The 16,976-nt window shown below is 38.6% G+C and overlaps 1 protein-coding gene across 2 annotated transcripts in view; it reads right to left on the reverse strand.

Annotated features, from left to right (window-relative positions):
* Positions 1-1,849: 1,849 nt before the first annotated feature.
* The window catches only part of Cltc (clathrin heavy chain), a 63,312-nt gene continuing 48,185 nt past the window's right edge, over positions 1,850-16,976 (reverse strand). Inside the window, exons 18-33 of one of the 2 annotated variants that reach the window (XM_059271430.1) lie at positions 16,252-16,374; positions 14,674-14,819; positions 14,261-14,444; positions 13,891-14,083; positions 12,906-13,063; positions 12,104-12,268; positions 11,863-11,970; positions 11,614-11,781; positions 11,358-11,507; positions 11,138-11,269; positions 10,920-11,030; positions 9,997-10,167; positions 9,563-9,784; positions 8,419-8,439; positions 4,427-4,502; positions 1,850-2,871 (exon numbers count right to left, since the gene is read on the reverse strand). In XM_059271430.1, the coding sequence (XP_059127413.1) occupies positions 2,747-2,871; positions 4,427-4,502; positions 8,419-8,439; positions 9,563-9,784; positions 9,997-10,167; positions 10,920-11,030; positions 11,138-11,269; positions 11,358-11,507; positions 11,614-11,781; positions 11,863-11,970; positions 12,104-12,268; positions 12,906-13,063; positions 13,891-14,083; positions 14,261-14,444; positions 14,674-14,819; positions 16,252-16,374 (2,253 nt within the window). In that variant the 3' untranslated portion in view covers positions 1,850-2,746. The remainder of the gene's footprint in view (positions 2,872-4,426; positions 4,503-8,418; positions 8,440-9,562; positions 9,785-9,996; positions 10,168-10,919; positions 11,031-11,137; positions 11,270-11,357; positions 11,508-11,613; positions 11,782-11,862; positions 11,971-12,103; positions 12,269-12,905; positions 13,064-13,890; positions 14,084-14,260; positions 14,445-14,673; positions 14,820-16,251; positions 16,375-16,976) is intronic. The other variant, XM_059271431.1, reaches the window with a different exon arrangement.

Consider the following 16,976-nt stretch of genomic DNA (forward strand, 5'->3'; position numbering starts at 1 on the left):
ACAAAGTGTTTTTCACGGTCACTGACAGAAATGACCAACTAAACTCCAGTAGTCTGGCAGACAAGGCTCAGAGTGAGATGGTGGCTGCACTAGAAAAAGACCAAGAAGTGCTGCTTTCTGATGCACTAATATGGCTGGGATTAAACAGTTGTTAACCACTGGCACAGATTTGTTCATGCAGTGGCTATTTTTAATATGAATTTCCCATTAGTCTCCCTCCCCCATTTCCTCCTAGTTCAACAACATTTAGAGTAACAACTATTGGGCAGTTTTTAGTTTCTCTGTCTAGAACCTACCCCAGTGATAAACTCAAGAGTAATGTTAGTGAAGAGACCCTGTGTAAAATAGTTTACTACCAGCTGATCTACCTATCACCCATCATGGTGCACACATCACAGCCCAGTCCTTGGCTGGCCATTTTGATTTGAAGATAACCTGACAGGTGGTGCATACTTATAATCCCCACATGCAGGAGGCCGAGAAAAAAGGATCTCAAGTTCAAGGAAGGCCAGCCTGGACAATGTATGGAGACCCTGAATCAAAAAACCAATAGGCTAGAGAGAATTTACCACCATCAAGAGCCAGGTTCAGTTCCCAGCACGCACATGGTGGTTACCTATGTTCCAGGGGCTCCAATGCCCTCTTCTGGTCTCCTTGATCATCGGGCATGAATATGATACACAAACGTACATGAAGGCAAAACACTCATACACATAAAATAATCTGCCTAGTAATTCTGAAAAGCACTTGGTATACAGAGAAGAAAACAATCAGCACCCTGCCTACTAGCTGGCACATCACCAAGGTTTGTTTTTTGTGTTGCCCAATATGGATGGTTTAATTGGCAACTTGGCATCACAGGACAACAGTACATGATTAAAACAGTTAATTTTTGTTGGGGGAAATAATCCTCAATAAAACAGTAAGAAAATACAGTAGGGATGGAGAATGGCTCTGTTTAAGACTACTGTTACAGAGGACCAAGGTTCAATTCCTAGCATCCACAGGGTAACTTATCTCCAGGCTCAGAGGATCTGAGTCCCTCTTCTGGCTTCTGAGAGCAATGTATGCATGTGGTACACAGACATACATATAGGCAAAACACCCATACACATAAAATAATAAATTGGGTATTTAAAATTGCTTCTATTAAGGAAAGGAAAAGACAGCATCATTCTACGAGTACAGGAAAAGTCAAAAACAAATGATATATCTTTTGATTCCTTATGATGAGGGGTAGGTAGAGATCTGGGAAGACCGTGTAGCTTTGGCCTGAATAGCCCACATTTTCACTATGACAAACCAAAATGACTTTCACGTTAATAATAACTTGCTATGGGTGTGCTTTAAGTTTTTCTAAAAAAATATTTCTGTGAAGCTTAGGTAATTTGCCTGAGAGTTATAAAAGCAACATAAGCTAGGCAGTAAGCTATGTAACTAGAGAATTAAGTCCTAATGAAATAAATTCAATATTCTTAGCCATGGCAAAAGATTTACATTTAGTGCCCTTTAAGCTCATGATAAGAAATGCCATGCTAACTACTTTAAAAAATACGTCTTTATTTCAAGTTCATGTAACATGATTCGGTTAGGTGAAATACTTAAAAACCTTGATACCACTTGATTCAAATACTGGAAACATGAGACGAAGCGCACTATTAAGTAACTGCTTTTAAGACTACTGCATATCCTTTCTAAACTATAGGCATGCAAGTGACATAATGCACATCTTTTTCATAATCTCCCTCTTGGCTTCCCTGTAATGCTCTAGCAGTATCCAGTATGAAACTATGAAAACCACCATTCTTCTGGTTTGAGATGTATTTAATTAAAACTGCAATTCTACATGTTATTTCCACAGTCCAGTAATTTATTTTAAATTGGAGTAATTTCAAATTCCACAAACAAAACTGAAGAACAACAATATTTTGTTTGAATTCTCTCTTCTGTACACTCAGTGATCTAAAACACCACAATATCCAACATACACAAACCTCAGGGAAGGGTTAGTAAATACACACGTGTGGAATCATGGTGCTCTTTGTTCCTGAATGGAATGGTCCCACAGAAAAAGCACAGGATACAGCACAACATGAGGGCACCTGTTACACATGAAGTGAGCAAAACACACTAGCATTTTCTATATGCGCAATGGGGAAACCTGCATAGGTTAAAGGGCCTTTTATGCTCATTTAAAGATCAGGCAAGTTGTCTGTATGCATTTTTCAAATAATTTGGAGAGTGCTGTGATCCAATGTAGAATATGCTGATTAGTGTTGTCTTTGTTGGCATCAACAGTCTTGCATGGTCACATACCAATTCTTTCACTTTAGCTTTTCTTTGAATAAAAGATTTAAATGCATTTAGACAATACATATTGAAAGCTGTTTACATACACTAAATTTAAGAGATTCAGTATTAGAGTTTCTTTGTTTCTTTAAACACTACAGAGTGCAAATCAAGTTCTTCACAACAGATTGAATAGTAAGCAGTTCTTCAAAGGATGAGGGGGGAGAAAAAAGCCCACATGAATACTATTCCCCTTTGAAAGAAGTTCTAACGGATGCGGAATGTGAAAATAAGGTTTTAACATAGGCGATCCAAGTCTATAGTTAGAAACAAAAAAGTAGTCCTTCATGAAATAAAGGTTACAAGAACACGGTGCCTGTTTCCCCGTTTATTAAATGAGAAGTGGGTAGACGATGCTTCAGTATGAAAATAGGAGACTACAGGATCAGCTTCCATCTCACATGCTGTACCCAAAGCCAGGCTGTGGCTGCCCATATGGTGGTGCAGTGTAACCATAACCAAAAGGTGCCTGGGGAGGGACTGCCACACTGGGTCCTGCTGTAAGCATCAGCTGGGGCTGACCTAAGGTAACAGAGAGGAGGAGAATCTGTTAGCACCCAGGTTTAGCACTATAATCTTCCCCACCCGAGCAGCGCAATCACAATTCACTGAGTAAGTTGTGTGGGGCACTTCTGACTGTCCCAGTTTGGAATAGTCTGACCCTGAGAAGGTTCCTGCCTAAGAAAAGCCAATGGTGCAGGACTGAGGGCCACAACATCCTATATTTAAAGCAGTAACACATGCACATTTAACATTATCAGGCCATACATCTGCCAACAAGCCTATCACATAATACACATTACATTTAGTGACTAAAATTTTAGCACAGGAAAACTTTACAAGTTGTTAAAGTTAATTTAAATCTCTGATTCTAAACATCTGAATGGTAATGAAAACCAATACGGGTCTAGCAAAGAATCCAGCGCTAATTTAGAGACAGCAATAGAAAAGACACATTCAAATATGCACTAAATATGCAATGCATTAGGTATGAAAAACATGACAGCGTATATACCTTCTATCAAATACTTGCTGATGAAGCTGAAATAGTTGCTGACCACATAAAGAAAACATGACATGTAAAGAACTTTTAGAGAGAGAAACACAATACCTCCCTAGCCCTGAAAATCATCTCCCACTAGAATGTAAGCTATCTTTCTCCCAGTACAACAGACTGTGTCCCCTTCTTGTAGTAAAACCAAAATTGTCTTTAGTAAGGAAGTTTTGGGTTTTTTTCGAAACTGGTTTACCAAAGAATCATCTCTGCATTATCTTGAAAATTCTAACCCTAGTTCAACCTACTTAAAACACCATGAAGGCCCAGTAGTCTGTGGATGCCTATTAAATAACAACTATCTTTGTTTTCCTATTTCACGTATGTCAAACCTCATGAAACATTTTAGGTCTACCCAGTCCTTCATCAAAACTACCCTCTCCCCTAAATTCCTCCAAACTGTTTATCTGTAATAATAAAGATTCCTATACTGTTATTTTCCTTAGTTGCCTGAGACAAAACAGTCATCATTTTATAGTTCCTTCCAAAAAACATCTGGCTGTAAAAATTTTAATCATACTCAAATCCAATGCTCACCAAGTATGAAATGCAAAGGGTAAAGTAACCCACACAGGCTAGTATAAGAGGAAGTCATACTGCTTTAAATAATTACTTTAGTGTTTGAACGCTCTCTCTGGAAAGTTCTCAAATGGAAACTCAACCCCCATTCTCTGCCCTAGATAGATTTAAAATGACGATGCCTTCTTTCTGCAAAGCACACTGAAGACAGCCATGGCATACTGGCAAACTGAACCCATTGTTATTTCTTTCTTAGTGACTTAGGAGCAGACAGCCCAGTCACCAATCAGGCAACAGGGAAACCTAGGCCATCTTTAATGACTATTTTTGAGGTATTCTATGCATGGAAGATTATCATAGTGGATAACATCAAAAAGAGTTTTAAATGGTCCTAAGGAGAAAATGCTAATAGGTGAGAGGGCTATTCCTTAACTCAGCAAATCGTTTGCCCCTTTCAAAGCCTGCTCTATTTAAGAAGGTCTAACTTAAAGAGAGACAGATTACCATAAACGATGGGCTGGGTCTCTGTAGCTTGCTCTTCTTCTTTTCTCAATGACTCTGAAGCATCTAATTTATCCACCTAGAGAAAAACAGGTCACGTGAGTTAAAACCTCAAAAGCATTACAAACTTAGGTTTATGGCAGAGAGTGGAAAAGCCTTAGTATGTTAAATTCTGTCAAAATAAAACAGACTGGCAAGAACATTCTCAGGCCCCGTCAAATTCAACGGCAATATTCATACTTGAGTAAGGGTGGTTTTCAGCACTGTGTTGATAACCCCTCAGGAAGGAGGGTTTATAAATGCATTAGAGCTCACGCCAGGCTAAGACTGGACATGCTGGGATGCAGCCTGAGCAAGGGAGAAAGTGAGAAGGAAGGGTACACGCTATCAGAGGTAATAAGGAACTCACGAACCATCAAACTTCCTTCCCCAGGGGAACAGGTTTGCAAAAAAAAGTGCAGTCTAAGGGCTAGACTAAGTAAGTACCTGACCAGGACAAGCCGCCTCGCCAACTGTGGAGGGCTCCTGCTGAGGCTTAGAGTTCACAGACTGAGACCTGAGTCTAAGGAGCTCCATTTTCAATCTTACTGTATAACATCATTTTCCTTAGTTGCCTGAGACAAAATGCAAAGATTAATGGTACATGTCTCTAAGAAGTAAATAGGATTGTCTGACTTGGCTCCAACTTTGAGAGGAAAGCTTTAACTTTGAATGAAGCCAAAGAAATTAATGACTATTGTATACTAACTAACCAAAGTGGGCAATATCAGTATCAGTTCCAGTGTGTGAGGGAAGGGCAAAATGGCTATTACCAGCTCCTTTAAGAGCTAGGTGGGGGCTTTGGCAAACTAGTTCTTCAGCCCTTGGATTTCCCTCTCAGGCAAAGGAGGCTGAAAGAAGCTGAAGTTCCCTGTGGGGTTAACAGAATTTCACTCTCTAAGTCTGTTGACACACACTGAGAAAAATAACAGAATCTGTGTACCATATTCTTCCATTGCCTTTACACTAGCCTATATTTGTATTTAAACTATATTTAAAAGTTGGCGTCTGAGCCAGTTTTTCTCTACAACTAAATTTCAAATCTCAGTGTTCTATGTACTGTTTTTAAGACCAAAAGCGTGCTAAGAATGTGAGTGCAGAGAGGAACTTCATACATTCCTCCAAAAGACAATGTGTGCAGAGAGGAACCTCATACATTCCTCCAAAAGACAATGTGTGCAGAGAGGAACCTCCAAAAGACAATGTGAGACGTGGGGTGGGGGAGGCACATGAGCAGACCCATAGATCCATAGGTAAGTTGTAAAAACTAGATCTTTTAAAAATGCTAAAGCAGTACCCGTGTTCTACTGGAAACTTAAAATAGCACCTGTGACTGTACACACAGGCACAAAGGGTTAGGACAGTATTCTTTTGTACTTTTAAAAATTACGTGTATTTACTGGGGGGCAGGGGATGGCAAGCATGCGCTGTGGTGTGCATGTGGAGGTCAGAGGACAATGGTGTAGAAGTCAGTTTTCTCGTTCTACCATGTAGGTCCCAGGGACAGAATCAAGTGTCAAGCTAGGCAGCAAGCGCCTGTCCCAGCTGAGACAGCTCGAGACAATGTTTTACACGTACTCTAATTGCTCCATGTGAAAAGCAATCTGGGTCTAACCCAATCCTGTTAATAGACTTTGAGAAGTAAGCTTCAGTAGTGTGTCTACCCTAGGAAAATGGGTTTGCTTTGTGTTATTTCAGGGTTTGTCGGTTGCTGGGTTTTTTTTTTGTTTTTGTGGTGGGGAGAAAGATAAAGTCTCATTGTGTATCCCTGGGTGGTGGTTTGCTTTTATATACTGTTTTCTTATTTTATAGCCTATATGATCATATTATAAACTATCCTAATTATCAAATTAAAGACTATCATGGAATGTTAGGATTATGTGAAATACCCACTATTTGGCATCCAAATTTATAAGAAAAATTATTCATCTGTAGAATTGAAAGCGCAGATATGCCATCAAGGTCATTTGGGATTTGCTAACCTAGCTAATATGTGAGAATGGTCTACAAGTTATACAGGAAACATGGATGCCTGTATACAAATAATTTCTAAGACAAAGAAGAAAAATGAAACCAAAAAACCCAGCACTGCATAATACATCTCCAGACTTTCAAGGAAAAAAAAAAACTTAAGTAAACAGACACATATAAAAGTCAATGTCTGATTAAATGTTGAACACAGGTCTGCTACAGAAACACATGGGAGACTAGAAGAGCCAGCATTATCCAAATGCCCAGTCATTGACATAGGCAGGGAGGGAGGAGGAAAACACAAATCCCAGAGGAGAAACACCAACATAAGCAAAAATGTTGATGTTGTGGTTTTTGTTTTTTGTTTTTTATAATGGGACAGCCTCTGGCACAGGAATTTTTGTTTAATAGCCCAATTTAGATTGCACAAAACAGAAAAATCAGAGAAGGCTTTTATGAACATAAGCTTTTGTTAAGAGCTGTAACAAAAGTTTCTGATCCTTGGGTTTAAGAAGAAAAATTAAACATAATCATGTCACTGAAATCAGTTCCATTGGTAATACTGAAAAATCACTAAAATGCAAAAGGCTTTTCCACAAAGACTGCAACTTGCTGCAGAGTCAAAGTTAACATGCAGTCAGTTATTTTGGTGTATGTGTGCATGAAAAAGAGGCAAAAGTACTGAAGCAAGAAGTGAGGTCTGAAGATGACTGGTGCCATACAGGCTCTCAAGAAACACACACAGCCCACAGCAATGCTCTAGGTTTCGGAGTAGTATGATGTAATTGCAATGACTTGTACATGCTTGATTTAAAACAACGCATAACACTACAGTTCAATTACCCATTTTTCACACACACGCTTTCTAACTGCCTTGCTTACTAGCTGCTGAAGGGTCTCACACACAATGCATTTTACTCAGGTTTGCCCTAAGTTCCAGTGGTGACTCCAGTCTGATCAACAGAATCCCAAGGCATTGGCCCCACCCAAATTCACTTCAATTTAACACTCCTTTACTTCCCCATCCCTTTCTAGCCATCATTTTACACCAGGCATAAGTTTTCGAGTCATTTCATTTATACTGGGACGGAGGACAAGCCAATGGAGGAAGCAGCAACCAAATGGTGCCTAAATTTGGCATTCTTGGATGATGAGCCAACTACTCAACAAGAGAGCAAATTTTAGGTAGTTTCTAAGGCATGCGCCTTATTTCAGATAGGTGTTAATATTGCCTTATTATAAACATAAACAATCCATGTTGCTTAGCAACAGTTACAGCAAGCTTGGCTCTCTCATGATTGAAAAGATTTTGGTTCCTCTTAACAATGGACTAGCACCATGAGAACTGGACACCTGGAGAAACATGAGGAAAGTCTCTTCGGAAGCAGCTAGTATCTCTTGTATCTACTTTCAGCAAAAAAAATTAGTAAGAATCAAGAGATCAGAAACTGGATCACAGTCCTTCAATACCACAAAAACCCCAGAAAACAAACAAACAAAAAAGCCCCACAGAACTCCAAAAGCCTCTTAGGGCATGTACATACAGATATAAATTCAACAACTGTCAGGCAAACTCACAAAATAAAAAATAAAAATAAAAAAAAGAAGATGTTTTAATTTATTTCAAATATTCAGAGAGTCCTACTTGGTCCAGATACCCTGACAGGGAAAAGAAATTTCCTGGTAGTTTGGAATTAATATTGAAACTCACCATGCTCAGTTTTAACAATATATTAAAGAGAGACTGTGAACCAACTACTGATTAGCCTCCTGCCCTTCCTAAAGCCTATTAGCCGATTAGTAGCAAACATCTACTAATGTCCTACAGCTCTATTATAGTTATGTTCAAGGGACTTGCAGAGGCTTAGTGAAAATTTATTGGGGGGAAAGCAGCAGCAGCAGTGTAGAAAAGGAAGGAAAAAAATCATGCAAATTCCTTAGACTTAGTCCTCCAGACTTAAAGATGGAAAAGAATCAACTTTCACCTTTTCCTTTATTGCATCAACCTGCAAAGGAATTCAGAAGGTGCAGCTTAGAAAAAAATCAAATTCCATATTGAGCATAAAAAGGTAGAATCAGCAACAAAGGTTCAGGGGGGAAACATGTACCCACTAAAAAAGGTAGGAGCGAAGTGGAAGTAAAGGGCATACGGAAGCAAAATTGAGAATCCTTTTAACTTCAAAGCTCACTGCAGAAGTATTTATGCTAAGTCAGTGTGAAAGGAAGCAGCTTAATGGCTAGTAATGGACAGCACTTAGGTTAACAGCAGCCAGGTCTCAAAAGGTGGCAATTATGCATAAGAAAAGAAGCTCATCCCCCCTGTGGCTACGCTGTGGGAACTGTTTTAATCACAATGAACTGAACTTACACATAAAATATTACTCCTTTAAAAAATCTAAGTGGTCCTCCTAAGGAAATTTCTCTATGCTGGGGGTTGTTAGTAGTGTTTCCCCACTTGTACTCAGGCACGCTGAAGAGATCAGAAGTGAGACTTCAATTTTAAGCTTGATTTGCTCTGACAAAATGGATCTTTTAAAATCATTTAAATTGTCTATACTTAGCTAGTAACTCAGGGCAAGCAAAAACTATTCTAACATCAAAAAAGAAATGCTAAGACAAACAGTAAATTTTATAAGATGGCTGTATCCTCACTTTATTTAATGTGTATTTAGGAAACATGATTAATTGCAAATTTCCTATGGTATTTTTAAATTAGGTATCTGATTATCAACCAATCTGTGATGATTAACAGGCTGTTAATATAATGCAGCTTCCCCATGGGAAACAGGTAAAGACATGAAGTCAGGAACCAAACAAAGGGAAATCTACAGATGTATATATACATGGAAATCTGGGTTACAGGAATTAATTGTGAAATGCTCAAGGTTTCCATGTATGGAAACAGAGAGTGCTGTTCACTGTAAGGACACAGAGGGTAGACAATGATAAGCTAGGTTACCCTCCTAGTCATAGCATCCCTCAGATCTGAAGGAAACTTCCATGTAATAGGAACATTTTATGATCAACTAAATAATTTATACTAGAGAAAAATAATGAAAATAATATGCATGTAGAATTACATATACCCTCAAGATTATTAGCTCTGAATATACTTTTGAGCATCATTACCTTGGTCAAATATTCCTTCATGACCTGGATGAAATAGGGCATGGCAAAATCCATGATATTGTGCCTCCATGCAGTTTCCAGGACGACATCTGGCCTTAAAAGATCGTAACAGGTAAAGAGACAAGCTCCGAAGCACTCTCTTTTTTCTTCCTGCAAAAACCACTGTAGGAGTTCTTCAGCCAGTTCCGTATCTTTAGATTCAGAGGCATACTGCATTGCGTCCTATTCACAGGAAACAATGAAGGGCAGAGGTTAACCCGAACATGCCGACTTAAACCAGTCCTGAAAGTAAAAAAAACCTACTGACTTAAAGACCACATTGACAAAAGAGAGTTACACTACCAATCCTTATACCCATGAAACTAACAGTTCGATAAGATCAATTGTAAGACACCATTTGAGTTGCTTGGACAGCCCACCCCCAGTTTATCAACCTTGTAAAGGCTGTCTTTCTTGCACAGCTCTACGCTCTGTTTCCAGCGATTGTTGCCTTTGAAGAGATAAGCAGCAATTCTTCTGAATTCAATGAGTTCATGTTTTTCCAAACGCTGAGCAAGTGAGATATTGTCAAAGTTGTCATAAGCATCTATTGATGTTCGCAGAGCCTGAAGAGACAAAGCCATTCAAAAGTCAACTAAAGGCTTTCAGTTTAACATTTACTTTTCACAATTCATTTTGATGGGGACAATTAGATGATAGCATGAAATATAACATAGACTCAAGCATCAAACTACAGAAGTTGTAGCCTATGTTCAGGTGTCAATTTTCTTCATCTACTTCTAAAACAATAAATAAAATCCTCAAATGTACTGTACCATTTCCTGCAGGTGCAATTTTCTCCGAGGTTTCCAGTATCAATACTAACTTGAATAGCTATAAAACTGGGAGAATATGTAATGTGGGCAAAAATTCATGCTGCCAGGAAACTAGTCATAGACTTCACCATGACAGTCAGCCTTACAGACTAGACTCTGAGCCTAAGGGAAAATCACGCTGGGCCAGATGCCAGAGTCTGAGGCAAGTCTGCACTAGTAGGCAAGTTCCAGTCAGGTCAACAGTAAGTGAGAGAAAAAAAGGAATTAGCACATAAATAGAAACTGTCTAGGTTAAGCTATCTTCCACAAGAGCAAATTTAAAAGAAATACTAAGACATTAAGCACGGAAAGCAATAAATAGTTAAGTCCACTTAATAGCAAGAAAGTTTTATGGACTAATTGAAAAAGCCTAGGCACTCATGTGCCTGCTTTTTAATAAACGTTAAGGGTAACAGGTTTTACTACAGAACCTGTTTAAAGCCAACTTTAAACCTAATCAGAACCTGATGTTTTAAGTATTTATAAGAATCTAAAGGTTTTACCTGGTAATCTTCCTCTGTTATAAAGAGGTTGTTCAGTGATTCATTCACAGATTTGTTGTTGTGGTTCTGAACTGAGCGTAAATATGGTTTCACCAGTGGCAGCTGTTTAACCTTTAAAATAAAGTTTGTTAGAAAGGTAGCCATAGTTGAAGGTCTAGGACAACTCTTATCCAAGTACGTCCAAATCTTCACTATGAAGTTCAACTTAAAATGGTTACCTTGCTGAAATAATTGACTGCACGAGTGTGATCCAAGCGTGGAGACAGCACCATGAGCAAGTCATTTAACAACAGAGGCTTGAATTCTAAGTAGAACTGGATTGCTCTGTAGTACAATTCCACATTGGCCACCTAAATTAGGACAAATCCATGCATTAAAAGCCAGTTCCTCCCCAGTGAGCCTTCTCCTTCCACAGCCCATACTTCTGAGGTTACATACCTTGGTGATGATGTCTTTGAACTGCCCTTCCTTCCATGCATCGGTTGGATGATTCATCATGGTGATTATGGCATTATCATATTCTTCATACTTGTCATACAGGAACACCAGCTCTGCCCAAAGATGAGCTTGTTCTGCAGCTCTCAGCACCTGCATAGTAAAGACCAGTTGCTCATGATGCAAGGCTGATTTCTGCTACCAGCCTGTTGTAATTTCAGATTATTAGAGTTGCCGCACAGTAGTGAAGATTGGCTACCTTAGGAATATTCACTCTTGACCAGAACAACTCCAGGTGTTCCCTCATTTTCTGTGGCTTGAATTTAGAATACAAAATAGCTAGCTCGGTAAACATTCCCATGTGAGCTCGCTCTAGTCCCAAGGCTGCCTCCAACATGGTGATAAGTTCTTCAAAATAGCCACGATCCTAGGTAAGAGAAATGTGCAATTAGTGGAGAGATTATGTATACAAAGGTTTCAATTCATATACAGGCCTGGTGTACATTACCTGATAGTAGTTGATAAGTTCCTCTAATTCATCTGCATGTACTACAATATGAAGTCCACACATCTGAGCAAGACGGAACTCTTTCCCATCTACACAGGCAAAGCAGACCTAGAATAAACATTTTCCATTATGAGAATCCAAATGTAAATGCAGACAGTTATTTCAACTCAACAGTACAAATAGAATTTTCAAAGAGAATCTTAAGTAAGTCATCATTCAAACTTGGGTTTGTTTAGATTACCTCCTTCCATGTTCGAGTACTATTAGCTTTTCTAGCACCATCAACTGCTGCCTGATATTCACCGAGGTGAACAAGAGTAGATGCCAAGCGTCCAAAGTTAGAAACATTATTGTACAACAGCTTAGCAGCATCATACATTTTTTCATCATAACAACGGTCACCAACCTAGGGGGAAAAGACAATCCATGATCAGTAAAATACAGATCTCAGCTCAAACTTTTTTTCAATTCATATCTTTACACTGAGGAATAGATAGAGACAGTTGCATATGTTGTAATCCAGCACCCAAGAAGTTGAGGCAGGAGCACCCCAAGTTCAAGGCCCATGAGGGATTCTATCTCCAAAATTACAAACAAAGTGAATGAACAGATACTCTGTCTCTCCTAAGGACAATTTAATTCCTTAGCTCTAACATGTTGATTCTTCCAAAGTAATAAAGTTGCTCAATCATTGAGTTTGACATGTGTTTAAAATGTGGAGGTAATGAGATAATTCAGTTGGAAAAGTACTTGCCTTGCAAAAATTAGGACCCGAGTTTAATGCCCACCACCCACAAAAAAAGCCAGGTGTGATGGTGTGTTTGTGATCCCAGCACTGATGCAGTGACAGCAATCCTTTATGCTTGCTAGCCAGCTGGCCTAAATTAATTAAGGACACCCAGGCCAACAAGAGATCCTGCCTTTTTTTAAAAAAAGTGGATAGTGCCTGAGGAGTGAAACCAGAGCCTTTCTTCTGGCCTTTATATACACCTACATATAAGCATCCCACTAAACACACACACACATTTAAATAGGAAACCCACTTGCTGAATATGAGCATTATTTGGCCCATTGATGAACTCTTCTAACTCTGCAAGGCGGTTTGTTTTAGCCAGTGCAAATATCAATTCTGTTTCCACATAGGACTCTCGAGCCTTCTTTCTGGCCATCTGCAAATACTTCACCAGTTCTTCCCAGTTTCCTAAATAAAAGGACAAATAAGCCCATAGATTAGCATCCTTATTTTATATTTCCAACCAAATATATAAGATCTGCTATTAGTGCCCCCTGGCAATTTTTTTTTGAGAGTGTCATGCTATGTTTATGTTTATGCTTGCTGGCCAGGTGGCCTAAAATTACTTAAATTACTTAGTGACAGCCAGGCCAACAAGAGACCTTGTCTTTTTTTTTTTTTCTTAAATGGATAGTGTATGAGGGGTGAAAACAGAGCTTGTCCTCTGGCCTTCACAGGCACCTACACACAAGCATCTCACTAAACACAAACACACAAATATTATTATTATTATTATTATTATTATTATTATTATTATTATTATTCCTAGGCTGTCCAAGAACTAACTTAAGGCCTCAGCTTCCGAAGTGCTACGATGGCAGATGCACATCATTAACCAGCTTAACACCCTTTTCAAAGAACCATCACAGAGAATGACAAATATAAAAATGGCTATACCTGAAAGTATAAAAATTCCATTATACTTCTGTATTATTATTATTATTATTATTATTGGCCCAAAGAATATTTGATACCTTCCCCACACTCTTCCTTTAAAGTTATATATGAGAGCTCTATCAGGATTTTATCAGACTTCAAAACAAAATTAACCTTCTCCACGGACCTTCTAAATTCACACAATGCAGTCAGTCTTTACTGGATCAAGATGCTGGGCAGAAAGTTTTCACAAGTTATCAGGAAGTATCTAACCTCTATACAATTAAAACTTAAGATACCTAAATGCTTGGCTTAGTAATTCTCTGAGGTAGCAAAGACATAAAAATTAGAAGTCATACCACTAGTATTGGCAGCCTGAACAACTTCCATGTAGGACGAAGGATCATCTGCTTTGATGTAAGAATCAATGGCTTCCTTCACCATTCCTTTCTGTAGCTGAGCTTTTGCAAGTTGACTCCAAACAGCAGGCTCATTGCAGCGTTCAGCAAACTCATACGCACGATCCAGGTTTCCAATATGTTCAATTAAGACCTGGGCAACATTTTTGAATTGGTGTTACAGTAAAATGGATCTTACACATCTACACTGATAGCATTTCATGATTATTCAACTGTGATAGCAATCTATGCACATCCTCATAGGACAATGCTCTCTTTGCACCAAGAGAATTATAGTCAGTATCTCAATTTATCTAATTTCAAGATTTACCTGAACTGCTGAAGTATTGACATCAAACTTCCGGAAAATAGCAAATGCTTCTTCAAACAGCTCATTGCTGATGGCAATGTTGGCAATATCTGGAGCATCGTAATTATCCAGGCGGTTAATATACTCCATAACACGTGTCCGGTCAGCCTTAATTGCAGTGAGGATGAGGAGATTTTGCAGATTCCTTTAGAAACAAGATTCAACCACAATGTTTAAAAAGCCTATCAGTGGTAAGGAATAACCACTATGGCACTAGAGGGTTATTTGTCTCAGAGGACAGGGTGAGAAGAGGTGTATGAGGAGAGTAAATTCAGAAAAAAATTGCCTTTGATCTTTATTTTCTGTTCCTTCCCTAAAGTGACAGGCCACAAGGAAAGACTGATCAGAAAGCCAGAGCAATCCTGTCAGCATACCTGTGTTCACTGAATACAGAGTTATCAAGGACAATTTTCTCCAGTAGTTCAATGAGTTCATTAGGAAGATCTGCTGTCATAAAAGCCTTCACAGTTACAGACACTTCTTCTGGGTCCTGAGTTTCAGACAAGGCTGTCTGTACAACCTACAGAGGGTATACAGGAAACAGATATAAAAAAATCAAGGTATTAAAAAAGACATTGCTTAGTAAGAATAAGTTAGATAACTTCTCATTAGAAAACCTCAAATAGGAGGAAAACGACCTCTAACTCACAACTCAATGATCTCTGTACACAAATAGACATGAACACACATTGTTTATAATTTTGCTACTAACATTAGCAACTATATAATTTTTACTTTCCCTGATAAAACACTATTCATAGAAACACATCACTGTTACTTTAATGGCTTCTTATTTTCAAATCCCTAGATGCAGATTATAAAAGAACCCTGGTTTTGGCTACTTCCATATGCCCAGATGCCACAATGATTGCAGGAAGCTGTGTATCTACTTGGGAATGGGCCTTGGAAATGCTTCCCTAGGGTTAAGGAAAAACTCGGAGGTAGTAATCTAGTCTTCAAAATGCTGTACCTGCTTGTCAGAAGAATTTAAGAGTCATTATAACAAGCAATAATTAGCACTTTAAATTCAAGCTTTCAGTATCATAGAGGTATAAAAACTTAACCTTGGTGCTGTGGTCATTTGGTTAGATTTGCTATTATTGATTTAGGCACTGTGTGAGCTGTTATGTACTATTCCTGTGGTTTTATGTCTGACTGTGTGCAGGTACATGTATGTGCACGTATCAAAGGTTGATACCAGGTGTTTTGCCCAGTCACTCTCCACTTTATTTTTGATAGAAGTCTCTCCTAGAAGCTGGAGCACATCCATTTGACTGGATTAGCTGACCAAGCTATCCCAGAGATCCTCCTGTCTCTGTCTACCCAGCACTCGGGTTAAATACAGGGGCACATAAGCCCAGCTTGTATGTGGGTGCTAGGGATGTGAACTCAGGTCTTCATGCTTGTTAATGGAACCATCTCCATGATATTTACTTGGACTTTTAAAAAATGAATTAGAGATAATAGGATCATGATACACTGATAGCTCAAGGTGAACTCAAACTCAGATTTTTCCTCTCTCAAACTTCTAAGTACTGGGACTTCAGGCATAAGTCATCATACCCACCCACCCCACAACCCCCCCCCCACAAAAAAATCATTGGGACTTTTGTATTTTGTATTATCAATCCTCACTGTGTGCTGACTTACATGAAGAAGTGTTTTAAATGTCTTCCATTTAGCCATGTGGTCAGGTAATAACTGGTAGTCAATCCTAATTTCCTTTTAATGATGATGAATTTAAGATAATTCTATGTTTTTATATTTCACTTTCCTTATATTTAATGTATATCTATGCACAATTTTACATTTACATAGCATAATTTTAATGTTTTTTCACTTTTTCTGCTTTCTGCTATAGTTAAATATGACTCATTTGAATATATCTGGGTATGTAATGAAAGGAAAGTATCCCAAATCAAAAAGAAGGGAAACATTTTTGCCATTTTTACCTGGTCAATTAGTGGTCTTCTGTATGGATTGCTTTCCAGTAGCACACTACCCCACAATTCTGGATCTTTTCGACGGACCAGGTAGCGAGAAAGACTTTTGAAGAGGGAATTCTCATTGCAAACCTAATTGAAACAGCAAGAGTTAATTTCAACACAGAAAGTAAAGACTACAGACTCTGAAAATTATTTGCAATCATGTCAACTCTGTCTTGTAAGAAATCTATTACTTTTATATAGAACCTTGGGAATGTTACAGTCAGACGTTTTCAGAAACTCAACAATGGAAAAACAAACAAAAAAAACCAAGAATTTTTAGGGGCTTTAAAAAAGCACCCCACTGATGGCACATGCCTTTAATCTCAGCACTTGGGAGGCAGAGACAGGTGGATTTCTGTGAGTTCGAGGCCAGCCTGGTCTACTACAAAAGTGAGTTCCAGGACAGCCAGGATTGTTACACAGAGAAACCCTGTCTTGCGGGAGGGAGGGGGGAAGCATTCCATTATTGCATCTGTTTATTTTTTTTATTTTTGGGGGATGATAGTTTCATGTACTAGAGCTTCAAATTCCTATCCCCCTGCCTCCACTTCTCAAGTGCTGCAATAACAGACATGCACTACCGTACTCAGCTTATTTTTGATGTTCAAACATTAGTATTATATTACTTTAAATTATAGGCTTTGCATCATATTCTAATACAGGGCTGGTTACCTTCAAAGCTTTCTTTC

The sequence above is a fragment of the Peromyscus eremicus genome, chromosome 8a, assembly GCF_949786415.1.
Source record: "Peromyscus eremicus chromosome 8a, PerEre_H2_v1, whole genome shotgun sequence".
In the NCBI taxonomy this organism is placed as follows: Eukaryota; Metazoa; Chordata; class Mammalia; order Rodentia; family Cricetidae; genus Peromyscus; species Peromyscus eremicus.